Genomic DNA, 17,958 nt, shown 5'->3' with positions numbered 1-17,958 from the left:
GAGACAACCATCGCACATGGTGAAGAGGGATTTCATTGTGCTATCACTTTTCAACGTTGCTGAAAGATGGGGTGGGCCTGAAGATTTCTTAGAAATTGCCTTCACGGGAAGGGCGCTAAATCAAAGAGAATTGTTGAAAGAAATGATGTGAGACAATCTATGAATGAGTTTGCCTGCAACGGATACATAATTCCTGACTTCTCATCCATTTGGTGTCAAGCTTTACACAAGGAGAATCTAGATGTGGCAGTAGTTAGTGAGATGATTGCTAAGGGCAACGACATATATGTGGTATAGTGAAAGTGGTGATCATATATATATGTGTATATATAATGTTTTTTTCCATTATATATATATATATATATATATATATATATATATATATATATATATATATATATATATTCTATTTGTTGACACCATTGCATGTTCTATTTCATGATTTGACGTACGCTGCGTGTAGCTTCCAAGCCATTCTAACTCAAGTCATGGAGCAACTCGGGTACCGCTGGTACTATGTAGGTTCAAGGCCCACGACACAAGGATTGCAGGGTTACTTGAATTTTGCTTTAGGTTCTAGCCCATTTACAATGACTCTAGTTTGTTCATTCTATGGTACACCGTGTGCTTGTTCTTGTGAGGCAAAAGAGAGTGGACTAATTCATATATTGATATACTTAAATGATGTGCTTGGATACGTAATAAGGGATGTTTGCTACATGGCCTACATTATTGCACATAGTGAATACTAGTAGTGGGTGTGCTTCACAGTTGTAGTTTATAATAAGAGTGTAAGAGTAGTGAGACTTTGGTTTGTGATGGCTTCATCTCAGCGGCGGAACCAGTGATTTTGATTAAGGGGGCTGGACAAATATGATCGTATTTTTTAGTGTGATAAAATATACATAATTATATGTTTCAACAACTTTTTAAATATTTTTACACTATTTATAACCAAAATCATAACATTTTAATAAAAATGGGTGAAAATTGATATTTTTGTGCTATAAATTCAAATATATATATAGGTATTAAACAAAAACTATTGTGCTTAGGGGGGGCGGCACGGCTCTACTGGTCCCCTAGTTCCGCCACTGCTTCATCTCTATCTATCAAGTTTAAGTTTTCTAGTTATGTATATGATGTATTCATATGTTTTGTGAGAAATGTGATGGCAATGAGAATTCCCTGGTGTGTTATAATTATAGCTGCTAGGTGTGGTATTGGACCGGCAGTGGCGCACCATAATTCACTGTCAGGTGTGCACTGATCCGGCAGTGGTGCTATGAATGCCATTGTCGGGTAATGACCTAAATCGACAGTGACACTAACCATGACTGGGTGCTCTGAAACCTCCTTAAAAGGAGGGGCTGTGGGGTAAGGTAATTGAAGTAACTAGCCAGTATTAAGATTAGGCCAAGAAAACATTCCTGCTGGTCAAACAAAGTCTTTTCTCTTTGGATGGTAATAGCCAGGCATGTGAGATGATCGCGCCTAGTAGCCACATATCAGCTGCACTCAATATGCGGGATTTCCGTTGGATCAGATCTTTCGCTGCCGGTTAAAGCGACAACCCAGCAATGATATCCATAGATACCACTAGTGGTCGATGCTTTGACCCGACAATGTTGTGTCTATTATCACTGTGAGTCGATGCCGATTATCCTCTGCCGGCTAGAGTTCTGGTAGTGATGGGATTCCAACCCGACGGTGATTATCAGTTCTGGCGTAGTGATCTAAAATTATACAACTAAATGACAAGCCAAAAGTTTCCGTCATCTTTTGCCGTATAATTCTATTAATTCAATTTCTTATGGATATGCCTAGTCAATGGACAAAGTTGGATGGAGTAAACTCTATTTATGATATCTATATGGGGTTGATCTGCTGCTTATATATGCTACACGGTTATTGGGCGGCCCATACATGCCCAACAATATAATGGCCTTCCCTATTATTAACTGGTCTCAGTGCATGTACGTCAGCACGGCGAGAGCGACGTCGCGGTGCATCACCATAAATAGGTACACACACATGACACAACACAATTCATTCATGCTATATGCTTTTGCTAGCTTTTAGCCGCTATCCGTGCCTTGAAGCTATGCATGTCGATCGTGGTAGTTTTGGCGACGCTGTACGTCTAAACGAACTGCATCATAGTCCATCGTCTCCATCCATGCAGTGCGGGTGGCGGCTGCAACTTGCAACTGGTGCCATGAACTCTATACTTGATCTACACGCTCCATATATACATGGTATGATATATATAAATTTTCTATCAACTGCCAAAGATTTATATATAGCACTACTACTTCTTATCTTATTATAGTTCATCATATATAGAATCAGTTTAATTTCCACCACATATATGTTCTTGATAGAATTAAAAGGGTACGTAGATCAATACATCCAGTGATCGATCAACTTTGTCACACATGCATGCAGTGATCGATCGTCGGTAAGAGAGACTAAGTGTACACCAAGATATAAGAGAGGAATCTAACTAAACACCCACTTCTTTGAATTGGTATGTATATGTATCATCCCTACAAATTTAAGTCTGGCCAATGAGAGTGCAGATGCATGGTGGTCTTGCTTCACCTTGACTTCAAAAAAAATCAGGGAAGAGGGAGAGAGAGATCAGAGAGAGAGAGAGAGAGAGAGAGAGAGAGAGATCTTTAATTTGTCTTGGTAATAACATTCATCACACAGCTGGTTGCTTGCAGTTTGTTCTTTGAATCAACTGGGGTAAGTTGGTCTTTGCTACTACGCATTGCTGCAAGCAACTCTAGAGAAAGGTGCCACGAAAGATAATACATATATGACGGCCGGATGCCTTTAAATACGGCTGCGTCCTCAATCCCGTCTCTCCTCACAACAAGTCACGAGCGAACAAGTTTCCTTTCGTCCCAACACACAAACACACACCAAAAACTTGTCGGCCATGGCCTGCAGTCACCAGGTATGTATATATATGCATGTACGTGTAAAATTTGTGCAAAAGCCTGCTGCTTTTGTCGTACAGTACGAACAGACGATGAAAAATATACATACATACTCCATGCCGGCCCACTGCCACTTGTGTATTGTACAGTACTGTCGGAATAAAGCGCATGCATATACTGCACGTCGTCTCTCATCACTTCCTTTGTTTTGCATGCATGCATGTCGATCGACCTGCAGGGTGATGTGGTGTTCGAGGTGGACGCCATCGGCTGGGCTCCCTCCGGTGCGCGCACGGCGCTGTCCCTGCACCACGAGCTGGACCCGGCCAGGCTCCCCGCCGCTAATAAAGGGGCGGCCACCGTCGGCGGGCACGAGCGCACGCCCAGCGGGCGGTACGTCCTCGCGACGGGGCTCGCCGACGAGGAGGACGGCCTGTGCCAGGCGATCACGCCGGGCGCGCTCAAGCCCCGGGTCACGTACCGTGTCGCCGGATGGATCAGCGTCAGCGTAGCGGCGGCGCCAGGCGCCGGGGTGGGAGGAACAACGACCTATCATCCCGTGCACGTCAGCATCCGCGTCGACGACGGCCGCTGCGTCATCGACGGCGGCGCTGTCGCCTGCTCCGCCGCCGCCTCGGAGTCGGAGGCAGCAGGCGGCGGCAGCGGGTGGGCGGAGATCAAGGGCGCGTTCCGGCTGAAGGAGAGCCCCCGCAGCGCGGCGGTGCACGTGCATGGGGTGCCTGCCGGCGTGGACGTGAAGGTCATGGACCTTCGGATCATCGCCACCGACCCAAAAGCGCGCTTCAGCTACCTCAAGGACAAGACGGACAAGGTGAGCGACACGCCTCATTTACGTCTTAAAATGACCAACTTAACCAACTGGTTTAATTTTGACCGCGACCAGGGCTTCATTATTCACAACCCTTCCCTTGTTATTTATTATCTCTCTCTATATATACCTAGCTAATGTGTTCTTTATATTCTTTTCATCAATCATCAACTACACTGTATAATTAAGGTCACTTAATCAGTGCCCATCACTCTCAGCCGCGCCGAATAATGATGCTAGTAAAAAATGCTCTCCGGCCGGCCTCCCGCCCCTTGTGGTGGTGAAGGCGTCTAGTCTACTCTAGAGTTATACTCCTATATGCTGATGTGTTAGCATGTAAATACTCCGTACATTATAGGTATCCCTTCTTGTACGTGTCGATGACAAGTGCATGATGCGACAAGTAATAATAAGCAATGCTGTGTGTGAGTGACATGCATGCATGGACCAGGTGCGCAAGCGTGACGTGGTTGTGAATGTGGGCGGTGCCCCGGCGGGCGCGTCCGTGCGCGTGGTGCAGCTGGACAGCGCCTTCCCCATTGGCAGCTGCATCAACGGCACGGTGATCCAGGACCCGGCCTTCGTGGACTTCTTCACCAACCACATGGACTGGGCCGTCTTCGAGAACGAGCTCAAGTGGTACTGGACCGAGGCGCAGCGCGGGCAGCTCAACTACGCGGACGCCGACCGCCTGCTCGACTTCTGCGACCGCGCGGGCAAGCCCGTGCGGGGCCACTGCATCTTCTGGGCCGTCGACGGCGACGTGCAGCAGTGGATCAAGGACATCACCGCCTACGACCGGGACCAGCTCATGGCTGCCGTGCAGGCACGCCTCAACGGCCTCCTCGGCCGCTACGCGGGGAGGTTCCCGCACTACGACGTCAACAACGAGATGCTGCACGGGCGCTTCTTCCGCGACCGCCTGGGCGACGACGTGGCCGCGCTCATGTTCCGCGAGGCGGCCCGCCTGGACCCGGGCGCCGCGCTCTTCGTCAACGACTACAACGTCGAGTGCGGCAACGACCCCAGCGCCACGCCGGAGCGGTACGTGGAGCTCATCCGCTACCTGCAGTGGCGCGGCGCGCAGGTCGGCGGCGTCGGGCTGCAGGGCCACGTGACCCACCCCGTCGGGGAGATCATCTGCGACGCGCTCGACGCGCTCTCCGCGGCCACCGACCTGCCTATCTGGTTTACGGAGCTCGACGTGGGCGAGCCCGACGACGCCCTGCGGGCCGACGACCTCGAGGCCGTGATGCGCGAGGCGTACGCGCACCCGGCCGTCCAGGGCGTCGTGCTCTGGGGGTTCATGCAGGGACACATGTGGAGGCAGGACGCCGCCCTCGTCAACGCCGACGGCACAGTCAACGACGCCGGCCAGAGGTTCATTGACCTCCGGAGGGAGTGGACCTCCGACGCGCGGGGCCGCCTCGACGCCGATGGACAGTTCAAGTTCAGGGGCTTCCACGGCAACTACGTGGCGCAGGTCACCATGCCCACGGGGACGAAGATGCTCAAGGCGTTCACCGTCGACAAAGGGGACACGCCTCTCGTCCTGGACATGGATAACTGAACATCGCCGCCTGACAATTACATTACATGCCTCTCGACAAAGGGGACAAGTATTTGGATAGCAGCCGGCCGGACCCCCTATATAATATATATTCCATAATAATCGGTACTGTATGTAATAATAATAAATAATATGAGTGATGATGTATTGTACTGGCTGAGCCTAATTAATTGAGGAGATATAGTATTATAGTAATAAACAAGTATATGCTTAAGCTATTACTTCGATCACATCCTCTTCCATAAACTGGTTTTTACTTTAGATATCTATATCAAGATGTATCTACAACTAGGAGAAGCCGATGTTGTCATATATATCAATACATTTTAAGCAATTCCAATAAACCAACACAAATACATTTCAAATTTCAAGGAGGTAAATCGGATTAGAACTTCTTTTATAAAAAAATTAATAAAATATTTTTAAAAATATCAAAATATATTTTTTATATAAAAAATAATATAATTGAAAATCATAAAACCTAGTTTAATCTTAGAAAATTCATACAAAATTTGTTTTAGCTCGGAAAATTATGAAACTAGTTCTAGATTTTTTTCTAAAATCATGCTCTATGTTTTTTGAGACAAAATCATGCTCTATGTTATATATGTTATATTGCCTAGCTTGAAATATCTTGTTCGCAACATTTTGATAAAGTTTAATGACCTTTCTGAACAATCACGAAAGTTTGATTTACCTCCTCGTGACTGACATGGTGCCACATCAGCTAAAACCGTGGAAGGTAATAAATAAGACGATTTAAAAATGAAGGGAGCCTAAAAGTTTGATTTTCCAGTTAAAGGAGGCAAATTGAACTTGTGCAATAATTGGGGGAGGTTAGATAGAATTTTTTCTTCTACTCTCTTCGTCCCAAAATAATTGCATATCTTGCTTATCGTGAACTCAAACTTTTTTTAACTTTGACTAATGATATAGAAAATAATATCAATATTTATATTTATAAATAATTTTATTATAAAAAGTATATTCTACAACCAATTTAATAATACTTACTACATACTATAAGTATTAGTAATTCTTTTATGTATTTAGGGCCCTTCAGATCACTCCCTCCTGGTATCACACAGTTCTCCTGGCCCCCGCGTCGCCCCCACGCAGGCGACACGGGAGGCGACCCAACCCTAGCCGCCTCTCTTCCTTCCCTCCCTCTCCCCAGCCGTGCCGTCGCCGGAGCAGGCCGCCGACATGGCCGTGCAGCTTGCCGTGAGGGCGGCGGCGAGGCTCTTCTTCGCGGTGGAAGCTGCGACGGTCAGGGACGAGCTCGCGTCCTGGGGCTCGGCGTGGTCGCTGGGGCAGGTGGTGGCGCCGGCGTCTCCAGCGGCTGTCTAGGGCAGCCTCCTTGCTTCGGCGTCCGGATCCGGCGATCCGACGGCCGGATTCGCGCTGATCTCCGGCAGGGCGCGCCTGGGCGGGCGCTGGGCGGCCGTGGTGGCGGCTCCTGTCCAAGGCTGCGGATCCAGGTCTCTTCCTCGCGCTTGGTGGTGGCGTGTGCAGTAGCGGGGCACGCGGGCGTGCCCTCGCGCGAGCCGCGTGGGGCTCGACGAGGCCGCCTGCTGCAGCTGCGGCGCTGGCCAGTGCCCGTGCAGGCGTCGGGCGGTGGCGGGGGCCCTTTCTTCCTCCTCCGCTTCCCCCTTTCCTCCTCGGCCTTGGCATGGAGGCGGCGGCGCCAACTGGGGTCACAGGGTCTGGCGCCCTGATGGCCAGATCCGGTGCCCCTAGGGCAGGGGGCGGCGCCCGAGGTGGGGCATGCGCCTGTCGGTGGCTGGCGGAGGTCGGCAGTGTCGACGGCGGGCGCTTGTGCCGGCGACGACAGCTAGCGATGGCTTCGGCGTGCGGCAGGGTGACGCGCGTGGTAGGGTAAGTCCACCTCTGCAGGTTGCCCGGTCGGAGGGGGTGGCGGCCGACGCAGCTGTGCGGCTGCTGTGTGCAGCCGGCGCGTCGATGCCCCTCTGGTGAGGCTTCTGCGGGATGGCGGTGACGACAACAGTGGCGACAGGCTACGGTACGACATCTTGGCTCGACGTTTGTGCTAGGGACACCTCGGGCGAAAAAGCCTTGGCGATGGCGACGCCTGTGGGCGCCGTTTTCCTTGTTGGGGGCGTCGTGTTCTTGTGCCCCCAGCCATGTCTTCCACGGGTGGAAACCCAGTCTATTCCGGGACAAGCGACGGCGGCGCTATCTGCGTTGTACCCTTCCTGAAGGCGTCGCTGTGGAAATTCGTCTCGGCCGTATGTCTCCTTCGGCGGTTGTCCTCTGCCTCTTCGGCGACCGGTTGTCGCGAGACGGTGAGTTCTGCATCGGGAAGTCGGAGCTGCTGCATCAGGGGATGTAGCTCGGCAACGATGACGCGGGGCGAACCCTCCTTCTCCGACGGCTGGGGTTCAGCTTTAGAGGCTCGGCATTCGCCGCGGACGGGGCGTGGGATCAAGGTAGGAAGTCGGAGCTACTCTTCGCGGAGCCGTTGAGCTCGGCAACGATGACCTGTCGTAGCCTCCTGCTTCGGGCCCGTTGGTCTGACATTTTAGGATGGGTTGTCGGTGTTTTGCCATGGGAAGTTGGAACTGCTGGCTGCTTTGCAACCACGCTCGGCAACGATGACTCATGGTAGTGTGTACCCTACCGCGTTGCATGGGTGGGCTAACCTTTCGCGGTGTTTGGCACCACACTTGGTTACTTTTGCGTGTATATAAACTTCATTCGTTTTAATTGAAAGGCAGAACTACTGCCATTGTTTCAAAAATATATATGTTTAGAAAAGTTCGACTTTTATATGTGCTCTTATTTTGCGACGTAGGGAGTACTTTTTCTTTAGAACCGATCGGCCTGCTAACATCACTGTGCGAAGACAGATGCCATATCATTTGTAAAGCCCAGTTTGATAGCGCTCGCTGTAATCGGAGGAGCGGTCGGCGGCCGCTCAAAACGATAATCTGCTGAATGGAAGCGATTCAGGTTTTTGACCTACGCTTCTGCTCCCCACCGATTTGCTCTGGATTCGGCGGTCTCCAGCGACCGTACGCCGCCTGCGGACGATCGGCACGGCCCCGCGCTTCTCCCCGTAGCGGCGAGGCTCGCCCGTGTCGCCTCTCTCCGTCGCGGAGGTTCGCCCGCACCGCCTGGAGCCCTGGAGACGAGCTAGAGCCGGAGCCGAGTGACGTTGGAGCTGAGTGGGGAGCGAGTGGAGCTGGAGCTGGAGCCAGAGCGGCACGAGAGCGCTACCAAACGGGGCCTGCCACGTCACGTGGAATGCGTCATCGGTCCGACACCTGAGACCAGCGCTCCTGCTTGTCTCTGTCATCGGCCACGGACGGCGGCGGAGCATAGGCATAGCAGCAAGCAAGCAGCGGAGACGCCGGAGAGCGGCGAGGAAACATGGAGAAGGAGCAGCTCGGCACGCTGCTCCGCGACCTCGACGCGCTCAAGCAGCATCCCGACGACCTCGCCTCCACCATCGATCGGGTATCCCTCCCAGTCCCACCCGGCTGCACCATGGATCTCGGCAGTTTCTATAGCCATCTTCCCTTCTCCGGTGCCTTTCCAAATCTTGATCCCGGTTCATCTGATTGCTAGATGCGGGAGCGGTTAGTGGCGATGATGAATCCGGCCGCCGGCGCCGCTTCTCGATCCAAGATCAAGGTACGATCTGAGGGCTGATTTCCGCGTTCAGGCGCTCTGCGCTGTCCAAATTGAGTGCGATAGTTTTGGACAAATTGTGGATTTTACTCTGTTTGCGCGAAATTGGGGATGCAGGACATGAGCGCGGAAGTGGTGGACAACAATCCCTACAGCAGACTTATGGCGTTGCAGCGGATGGGTGTAGTGGAGAATTATGAGCGCATCAGGGACTACTCCGTCGCCATCGTTGTAAGCATCCTTCTCACCTAGTTTAGCATTGCTACTCCTCAAACTTAGTTACATCAGCGCAGAATTTCGAAATTGGCATTTACTTCCATCCTCGAGTAGAGGAAGCCTCTCCATGTACTAGTATTATGCACTGAAAATGTCATCGATCTGGATATCACGAAGCTGAAGGGTCTCTTGGGACCATGCGAACTCGAGTATCTTTATCAGTATTGAGATTAGTCTAGGTATTACCATGTACTATGTGCTTAATATGGAAAACATAGTTATAATACCTGGTTATTTTTTTTGAAAGGTTTATAATACCTGTTTAGAACAACCAGCTATTGTGCTACTGCTATTTCTGCATGTTGATATATTTAAGACAACAATTTTAAAGTTGGAAAACAGAAGAGAATTTGTAGCTTCATCACATCATACATGAAAAGATAATTTAGCACATATAGATGAGGAAATTCAACTCAGAGCAAACCTTTGATTCATTGTCATTATCTTTACAGGGCATAGGTGGTGTTGGTAGTGTTGCTGCGGAGATGCTCACTAGATGTGGAATTGGACGCCTGTTGTTGTATGACTATGACACAGTTGAGTTGGCTAACATGAATAGGTTGTTCTTTCGTCCAGAACAGGTAAGCTTCCAGGACAGGATGTTATGTGTTTGCCTTACCTCTTGTGGTTGTTTGTTTTACACCAAGACATTTTTCATGTTGAAGTGCTTATGTTCACTGCTCTGCAAGACTGCAAGAACATAATTCAAATCAGACCGTGACTATATTCAGTCCATATACTTTGTTAGGTTGGAATGACCAAAACAGATGCTGCTGTACAGACACTTTCTGGAATAAATCCTGATGTTGTGTTGGAGGTCAGCAACTATGCCCAGTATCAATATTATTTGTTAGCCTTTTTTCCTACATCAGTAAACCAAATCATTTCATTAGATTCTGAGCATCATTAGTTTTTGGTAGAAGTGACAAATATAGGGCATGCGGTTTTTGTTGAACTAACCATTCTTAATGTTTTCTACTTTCCATTACTTATTCATCTTCCATTGTATATGTATAAAACTAGAAGTTTTTGTTGTACTGTTTCCTCTTTACTATCTTTATTACATGCTCCAACTTGGTACATTGCCTTATGACATGCAAAATAGCAGGCATGATTTCTTTGCTTAGGCCGTATTGGATGGAGTAGCAATACCATTGTATTCCTTATCTTATAAGAGATTCTAACATCTCTTCTCTACTGTAGAGCTACTCATTGAATATTACTACAGTCAAAGGTTTCGAAACATTTTTGGCAAGTTTAAAAGCACGGAGCTCTGATGAACGTAGCACTGGAGTTGATCTTGTCTTGAGTTGTGTCGATAACTATGAAGCTCGTATGGTTGTAAACCAGGTGATTTGTCCACGCACAACTAAATTATTTTGTCCCTCCGTTACGTGCCTTATAATAACATTATGTGCATAGTTATGTATTGTGGTGCAGTTCATTGGTGGGAATTTGCTTATTTGTTCTTTGTACCTGCTTTTCAGGCATGCAATGAGCTCGGTCAGACGTGGATGGAGTCTGGTAAGTTGGAAATCACATTTATTGACAGCAAAACTTTTCAGAAACTGCATTCCTTAACAATATGCTTATTGCCTACTATTCTTGTGTAATGCTGCCATTGTATCTCGTTGTATACCCTAATCACACCTCAAATGTGTCAAGCCAGCTTCACTTGTATAATGTTTTCTCCTTGTTTTATATCACTAGTCAGTATCCTTCAGCCATGATACTTGGTAATCAGTTGAACCTTGTGCATTGCTAATTTTTCAAGGCACACAAGGGAAACTGATTTTGTCAGGATTCTATTTTACCGTGTTATGCTTATTTTTTTTATAAGGATGTTCAATATAGTTATACAGGATTATGGATTCAAAGCAGAGCTTTTCTTCACATAATTCTTTTGGAAAACAGTGTGTAATTGCAATCCACAGAAATATACACACAAGTTTAAGTTTTGAAGCTTACTGGATTACAGCCCATTCTTTATTGAACTCAGTGTGATGGTACAATGCTGAGATAGCTTCTGGCTATGTACAGGTGTCTCAGAAGACGCTGTTTCTGGTCATATACAACTTCTGGTTCCTGGTGAAACTGCATGTTTTGCATGTGCTCCTCCATTGGTATATTCTTTTGATCTTATATTTACTATTTAATGGTGTGCAGTGTGCTCTTGTGAATTTGATACTTTTAGATTTTGAATGTGTGTTTTATATTGTGATCTCTAGCATTTTCAGTGCTGAAATTTCAATGGTTATTCTGGCTTGACAGAGATGTCCCCTATGAACTTCCATAACATATAATTTTCATTTATGTATCACTTCTTGCTTACTTGTCTTTAATGCCTTTAATTATAGGTTGTAGCATCTGGAGTGGATGAGCGTACACTTAAGAGAGAAGGTGTTTGTGCTGCTTCTTTGCCAACTACAATGGTGAGGCGTTGTTTTATCCTTTTACCATTTCTTTTGTATTATTGTTTGCCATTGTCTCGGTGCTTGAATCAGTGATGTTTCAATTATTTGTGTTGTGTAGTGCCGGGTAGCCTTATATGGACCAGTGCATCTTTTCATTAGTTTTGAGACATGATTTTTCCGCGTGCTTTGTTTTTTCCCATTATATTAAGAAGAACAATTGGCAGGGTATCTGCTGACATCCTGAGACCCAAACTGAAGAAGCTGAATTCTTTCCAAGATGCAGCAAAGCATATCAAAGTCCTACTCAGATGGCCTCACCGCAAATGGAAGAAATCAGGCAGCGGCCAAAAGGATCTGGATGATGATGCCTCGTCCGTGGACTCTGCCAAGACCTGGAGCCATGAAGAGACTCCGACACCACTGAGGCAAAGGTATTCCAGGGTCAGCTCCCTGTTCAACAAGCGGACCTATGCGGGCAAGACTTCACCTAGCGAGGCAATGCAGAAGAGTGGAGTGGTACAGCCTGATTCTATTCCAGATTCTACATCTTGGTCATCGTCATCGTTGGTTGACAAGATTGAAGCTGCCCATCTGGACAAAGATCAATCTCCTTATGTCAGTAGGCTGATCAGGCATACACCTAAGAAATCTGGATCGCTGAACAGTAGACTTATGAACCAGTCCTTGCGCCTCAGGGCATAAGACCTGCCCAGGAGTCGACCTCCGAGCAGCATTCGGATCTGATATTCAGGCGATCACATATGTTACTAGCCTGATTAAAACATCTGTTAGCAGATAGGCACCAACATTAACAATGCTTGCTTCCCTCACTGGTTACAATTTACAACTTCACTGATACCAGATAGATGATTCTCAATATCTAGCCGCCCTGCCACAGCAGGCAGGTTTGTATCTCTGTGGTTGCCGGAGAGTGGTTTTGAGTTTAGTTCGTGTTTGTGTGTAACTATTATTGAGATATACAAATGTGATACACTTACAATGCAAATGTAGTTTTATATTGGACTTGAATTTAACTTCAATCATAATAAGACATGATTTGACTTCGACGCACACCACCGAGAGATGGTGTCGGTGTTTCGGACCGGGGGGTCCTCAACCAACCAGTGAATTTGTTCTGCGTGCTCCTGATTCCGGATGGTGATGCAAAGAGATACAAGGTTTATACTGGTTCAGGCAATCGAGGCCCTACGTCCAGTCTGAGAGATCGATCTTGTATTCCTTGCACCGAGGTGCTCGTAGTAGGGGGTTACAAGCTAAAGGAGAGAGGGAGCTGGTCCCAGGTCTCGGCAGGGTGTCGTGCGGGCCGCTTGAGACGTTGCTCTCAGGCGGCAGGAGTGTGCGTGTGTGTGGGTGTTACAAGGTGTCCTCCCCCCTAAAACAACCCAGGTCCTCTCCTTTTATAGCATGAAGGGAGGACTAGGACGGTACATGAGCTAACTATGCGGCGTCGTGTGAACAGAGGCGGCGTGTCTGGGCCCTGTAGCCTGTTCCTGTGGCGGTGTGGCCGTCGGAGTGGTCCGTCCTTGGAGCACTGGGGCGACGTGGCCGTCCCATCAGATCCTGTGCGTCGTGGGAGCCCCGGGACTGCCTCGGAGTGGGTGCGGCGGTGGACTGCGCGTGAGGCCGAGACTTGGTCGGTGTCGAGGTTGCACCATGGCGGTGGGGTCTCAGCAGGCACGATCCCCAAGATAGCCGAGACCTTGGTGTACGGTGCCGAGGCCTCGAGTGGGCGGCTGATCGTGGGTACAGTGTTAGGACACAGTAGCCGGTAATTCCCGCCGTACCCTGTCCCAGCCGGTATGGCGCTGATCGTGGATACAGCGTTAGGACACAGTGGCCGGTAATCCCCACCGTACCCTGTCCCAACCGGTATGGCGATGATGCGACCTGGGGTCGCGTCGGCCATTCTGTGGCGTTGAGCCGTCGTCCGGCTGAGATTGTGGGAGTGGTTGAAGCATTAATGGGACATGACACGTTGTCTGGAGGGCCGGTCGAGGCGGGGGGTGACGGGCTGTGGGCGACCCGGCCTCGAGTGACACGGAGGCTGGGGCCTCGCGCGAGACGGAGATCGGGTTCCTTGCCGAGGCCTTGCGCGAGATGCCTCGCGCGATACGGAGAATGTACCCCTGCCGAGGCCTTCCCTGGAGAGCCTCGGGCGAGACGGAGACGGCGCCCCCTACCGAGGCCTACCCTGGGGAGCCTCGCGCGAGGCGGAGTTTGCTCCGAAACCTCCTGCTCGAGGCTCGAGGCGAGGTGGAGGAGGGCTCGGTCGTGGCAGGTGAGGGGCCCACGGCTTACCTTCTAGCTTTATTTTGATGTTTGCTTGGGGTACCCCGTTCTAAGGTACCCGACAGTAGCCCCCGAGCCTCGGGGTGAGTGCGTGCACTCTCCCTGAGGGTTCGTCGAGGCTGGGTTCATGCCTGCTCCATAGGAATTGGTTTGTTTTCTGAGGTTCCGGTGGGTGCGCGCGAGCGCACCCGCCGGTTGTAGCCCCCGAGCCCCTGGAGGAGTGAAGTTACTCCTCCAGGGGCTTTCTCCATTTTCGTGTTTGAGTGATCAGTTCTTATTGCATTTGCCGAGCCCATAAGCGCAAGTTCGGGTTGCGGGGGTCTCGGCGAGGTTGCAAAAAAAAGGCCCTCTAGCCTCCGCACGGAGCGAGAGGTTCATCAGGGGTCCCCCTGACTTTGGGTACGTCCCTCACGCTTTCTTTCGCTCGGAAGGAGGGGTGGAATGTGCCATGCTACCCTCGATGGGCGCGAGCGTGGACACTTTCGGTGAGCTGTTATCGGGTAGTCCGAGTGGAGGCCCGAGCCCCGTTCGCTAGGGGACGGCTAGCGGTCTAGAGACGCACTCCAAAAGTACCGGAGGATTTCTCTAGTGGGTGCCGAGGCCGTTCGCTGGGCCTCGGTGGCTCGGTGCCTCCCTACGGTGGGATCCCATTCGGATACTTTCCTGTCGGTCTCGGACACGACTTAGGACGCCCCGAGCGACTGCTCGTTTGGGCCTGGGCCATTCGTAGGCTCGCCCCGAAGTCGTCCCTGACTCTGTTGCCCTGGGGCGGCTGTCGAAACCTCTTGGAGGCCCAGCCTTCGAACCCCTGGACCGTAACAGGCTCGGTGCCCTTTATCGTGTTTTTGTCTTGGTTTTTGGGTGCAAGAGGAGCCCCCGAGCCTCCGCCTGGAGCAAGAGGACGGTCGGGGGTCTCCTGACTTTTTCATTCGCCCCTCACATATCCTTTTCGTTTGGACGGAGGGTTTGTTTGCCGAGCCCGTTCTGGTCTCGGCAAGGTCGCAGGAAGAGCCCCTAGCCTCTGCGCAGAGCGAGAGGGCTGTCGGGAGTTCCCCTGACTTTTTATACGCCCCTCGCGCGTGAGGGTTTGTTTGCCGAGGCCCCTTTTGGGCATGGGCCCGAGTTGTGGGGTCTCGGCGTATTTGCAGGAGGAGCCCCCTAGCCTCTGCACAGGGTGAGAGGGCCGTCAGGGACTCCCCTGTCTTTTTGTACGACCCTCACGCTTCCTTTTCGCTCGAAAGGAGGGGTGGAATGTGCCTCGCTACCCTCGATGGGCACGAGCGGTGGCACTTCCGGTGAGCTGTTATCGGGTAGTCCGAGTGGAGGCCCGTACCCCGTTCGCTAGGGGACGGCTAGCGGTCCAGAGACACACTCCAAGAGTACCAGAGGATGTCTCTAGTGGGTGCCGAGGCCGTTCGCTAGGCCTCGGTGGCTCGGTGCCTCCCTACGGTGGGATCCCATTCGGAGACTTTCCTCCGGTCTCGGACACAACTTTGGGCATCCCAAGCGTTTCGCTTGCTTGGGCCTCGGCCCCGTATGGGCTCGCCCGCGGTCGTCCCTGACTCTGTTATCCTGGGGCGACTGTCGAAACCCTTTGGGGTCCAGCCTTCGAACCCCTGGATCGTAATAGGTTCAGAGCCGGATTCCTTCATACGAAAGGAATAGGCCGCAGGGAATATCTTCCCTATTGGCTCGGGCGGCGCGCCTTTTGAGGCAGTTTTATTGGGAGTCGAAACGGTACCTGCTGCCGTAGTGGCCGAGCGTGGCGTGGTGGATGGGACGTAACCGTCCTCGCATTTAATGCGGGAGACGTGGGCGCGTGGGCCGTCGAAATTGGCTCGTGGTTAACCGCGCCGAACGGGGGAAAACCTCCCCGATTTCGTCGCCCGTTCGTTTCGCCTCCTCCCTGCATAAATACCCGAGGAATCTCACCCCTCCTCGTCTTACCTTGCCTGCATTAGCACCGCCTCCGTCAAGCCGTCGCCAGAGCAGCGGGTGCCGGGAAGAAGAGGAGAGAAGAGCGAGCCTAGGGGGAAAGCGAGGAAAAAAGTGAGAGCGTGGGAGGGAGAGAGAAAAAACTCACCGCCGTGCCCGATTCCTCCATCGCACCCATGGCCGGCAACATCGCCGTTGTCGAGGCGGACCCTTGGGATCCGTTGGACGTCACCGAGGAAATGCTCCAGTCGCTTGTCGACGGTGGACTCCTCCGCCCGATGACAGACCCTAGTAGGCCGGAGTGGATTGCTCCGTATGGCGAGCCGGAGTCGAGGCCCCGCGACGGCTACGTCGTGAGCTTCGTCTCTTTCCACGAGCGCGGCCTCGGCGTCCCGACGGACCGGTTCATGCGGGCGCTCCCGCACTACTATGGCGTGGAGCTCCACAATTTTAATCCCAACTCCATCGCTCAAGCGGCTATCTTCGTTGCCGTCTGCGAGGGGTATTTGGGGATCGCTCCCCATTGGGAGTTGTGGCTCCACCTGTTCCGGGCGGGGCACACTACCAAGCCGACGGGTACGTCGGGTAAGAGGAAGGCGTCGAGGGCCGGAGGTTGCACTCTCCAAGTGCGTCAGGACCGCCTGCACCTCTACATCCCGGCCCAACTCGCGTCCTCCAACCGCCGGTGGTACATGAGTTGGTTTTACCTCCGCAACGACGACGGAGGACTTCCCCCCTACACCGGGCAGATTGTGGGGAGTTGCCCGGAGAAATGGAAGTGGGGTGTCCCAAAGGTCGACCAGCCCAAGCTGGAGCCACTCCTGGAGGGGCTGGCGAGGCTGCGGAGCCATGGCCTCACGGTCGCTGTGGTCGCGGCCGCCTTCCACCGCCGGAGGGTGCTGCCGCTGATGGCTCGGCGACGGCGGCTGTTCGAGATGAGGCCGGGTGAGCCCGTTGAAGGCACCCGGATGTCTTCCTCCGCCCTCTCCGACGAGGAAATTCTTCGTCGGGTGGGGGAGACGGTAGACGTGAAGTTGAGGGGCGGCAACCTGACCCCCTTCGTGATGCGACCGTCGCGGGGGTTCCTTTCGCTGGTAAGTCGAGTGCCGCTGTGGCCTCTGAGCCTCCTCAATCTCCCTTTATCGCTTGTTTCCTTATACGCGTTTGTCGTTCCTTCAGGGGATGAGGGACGTGCGCTCCTCCCCGCCACCCGTTCCCGAGGACGCGGGGCAGCGGGCGATCAACCGCGCTCACGCCGACGCGCAGAAGAAGCGAAAGGACGCTAAGGCGGCGAAGCGCACGAAGCACATCCTTGCGCGCGAGGCATTGGATAAGCGCCACCGTCAGCAACGGAAGGATGGTCTCCTGTTGGAGGAATGCCCGTCGACGTCGTTGTCGATGGAGGCCTCGGACAGGAACGACAAGGGCGAGGGAGGGCGAGGTCCCCTAGACCACCTTCCTGACGTCATGGAGGTGGCACCCGGGGCGTCGGCAAGCAGCCCGGCACCCCCGGGAAGGGGAGGAGAAGTGGACCCGGGGCCGGCGGTTGGCCGCTCCGGGGCCGAGGCCAACACGCCCAAGGTGCGGGCGTTAGGTAAACGCGCCGTCAGCCCGGTAGGCTCGGCAGCCGCGGCAGAGCAGGTGGCGGTGGAGGCGACGCCACCGCCCTCGCAGAGGACCGAAGGGGCGCCGGGGTCCGCTGAGGACCGACTGGCACCGATGGATACGGATGCGACGCCACTGCCGCCGCCTCCGCCGTTGCGGATGCGGTTTGTCGTGGCAAAGCAGGGGCCACCCCGTTCTAAGTAAGTGTATTTTTGGCAGGGTCGTAGTGTCTTCCGTTCGCTTTTTTGGTCTCGCGTTGACCCTGTAGGTTAATTTCCATTAGTCGGAAGCGGCCTGCGGATGACCTCCCCTTGGCGCCCCTTAAGGCGCTTAAGGCGAGCCCCGAGTCCTCCGCCCACTGGGTGGCGGAGGCACAAGCCGCTATCCAACGCGGCGCGGCGTCGGCGAGGGTCGACC

The 17,958-nt window shown here is 52.2% G+C and overlaps 3 protein-coding genes across 5 annotated transcripts; all 3 read left to right on the top strand.

The window, feature by feature from the left end:
• The first annotated feature begins 2,905 nt into the window (after positions 1-2,905).
• Positions 2,906-5,519, top strand: LOC136477442 (endo-1,4-beta-xylanase 1-like). Its single transcript, XM_066475606.1, has 3 exons — positions 2,906-2,965; positions 3,187-3,780; positions 4,229-5,519. The coding sequence occupies exons 1-3, from the start codon at positions 2,948-2,950 to the stop codon at positions 5,345-5,347; spliced, it is 1,731 nt and encodes a 576-aa protein (XP_066331703.1). The 5' UTR covers positions 2,906-2,947; the 3' UTR covers positions 5,348-5,519.
• A 2,752-nt stretch (positions 5,520-8,271) lies between these two features.
• Positions 8,272-12,749, top strand: LOC136477443 (ubiquitin-like modifier-activating enzyme 5). 3 transcript variants are annotated; one of them, XM_066475608.1, is made up of 10 exons: positions 8,272-8,827; positions 8,939-9,004; positions 9,119-9,232; positions 9,730-9,858; positions 10,026-10,094; positions 10,481-10,627; positions 10,765-10,801; positions 11,318-11,400; positions 11,635-11,709; positions 11,975-12,749. In XM_066475608.1, the coding sequence occupies exons 1-10, from the start codon at positions 8,741-8,743 to the stop codon at positions 12,113-12,115; spliced, it is 948 nt and encodes a 315-aa protein (XP_066331705.1). In that variant the 5' UTR covers positions 8,272-8,740; the 3' UTR covers positions 12,116-12,749. The 3 variants fall into 3 exon arrangements, with proteins under 3 accessions (XP_066331705.1, XP_066331704.1, XP_066331706.1); XM_066475607.1 differs by having other exon boundaries at positions 11,969-12,749; XM_066475609.1 differs by having other exon boundaries at positions 8,275-8,827; positions 11,916-12,106.
• Positions 12,750-17,403: 4,654 nt separating this feature from the next.
• On the top strand, positions 17,404-17,745 carry LOC136470077 (predicted GPI-anchored protein 58). Its single transcript, XM_066468043.1, has one exon. The coding sequence runs from the start codon at positions 17,404-17,406 to the stop codon at positions 17,743-17,745; it is 342 nt and encodes a 113-aa protein (XP_066324140.1).
• The last annotated feature ends 213 nt before the right edge of the window (positions 17,746-17,958 follow it).

Source organism: Miscanthus floridulus, chromosome 8 (genome assembly GCF_019320115.1).
Source record: "Miscanthus floridulus cultivar M001 chromosome 8, ASM1932011v1, whole genome shotgun sequence".
Lineage (NCBI taxonomy): Eukaryota > Viridiplantae > Streptophyta > Magnoliopsida > Poales > Poaceae > Miscanthus > Miscanthus floridulus.
Note: the sequence above shows the minus strand (reverse complement) of the source record. Positions and strands in the feature narration are given on the sequence as shown.

Excerpts from the sequence above, each read along its gene's own strand:
- LOC136477442 (XM_066475606.1), top strand. Across the intron at positions 3,781-4,228 it reads TCAAGGACAAGACGGACAAG|GTGCGCAAGCGTGACGTGGT; the intron begins GTGAGCGACACG and ends TGCATGGACCAG.
- LOC136477443 (XM_066475607.1), top strand. The coding sequence starts at position 8,741 with ATGGAGAAGGAGCAGCTCGGCACGCTGCTCCGCGACCTCGACGCGCTC. Across the intron at positions 10,095-10,480 it reads ATCCTGATGTTGTGTTGGAG|AGCTACTCATTGAATATTAC; the intron begins GTCAGCAACTAT and ends TCTCTACTGTAG. Across the intron at positions 10,628-10,764 it reads CTCGTATGGTTGTAAACCAG|GCATGCAATGAGCTCGGTCA; the intron begins GTGATTTGTCCA and ends CCTGCTTTTCAG.
- LOC136470077 (XM_066468043.1), top strand. The coding sequence starts at position 17,404 with ATGGAGGTGGCACCCGGGGCGTCGGCAAGCAGCCCGGCACCCCCGGGA.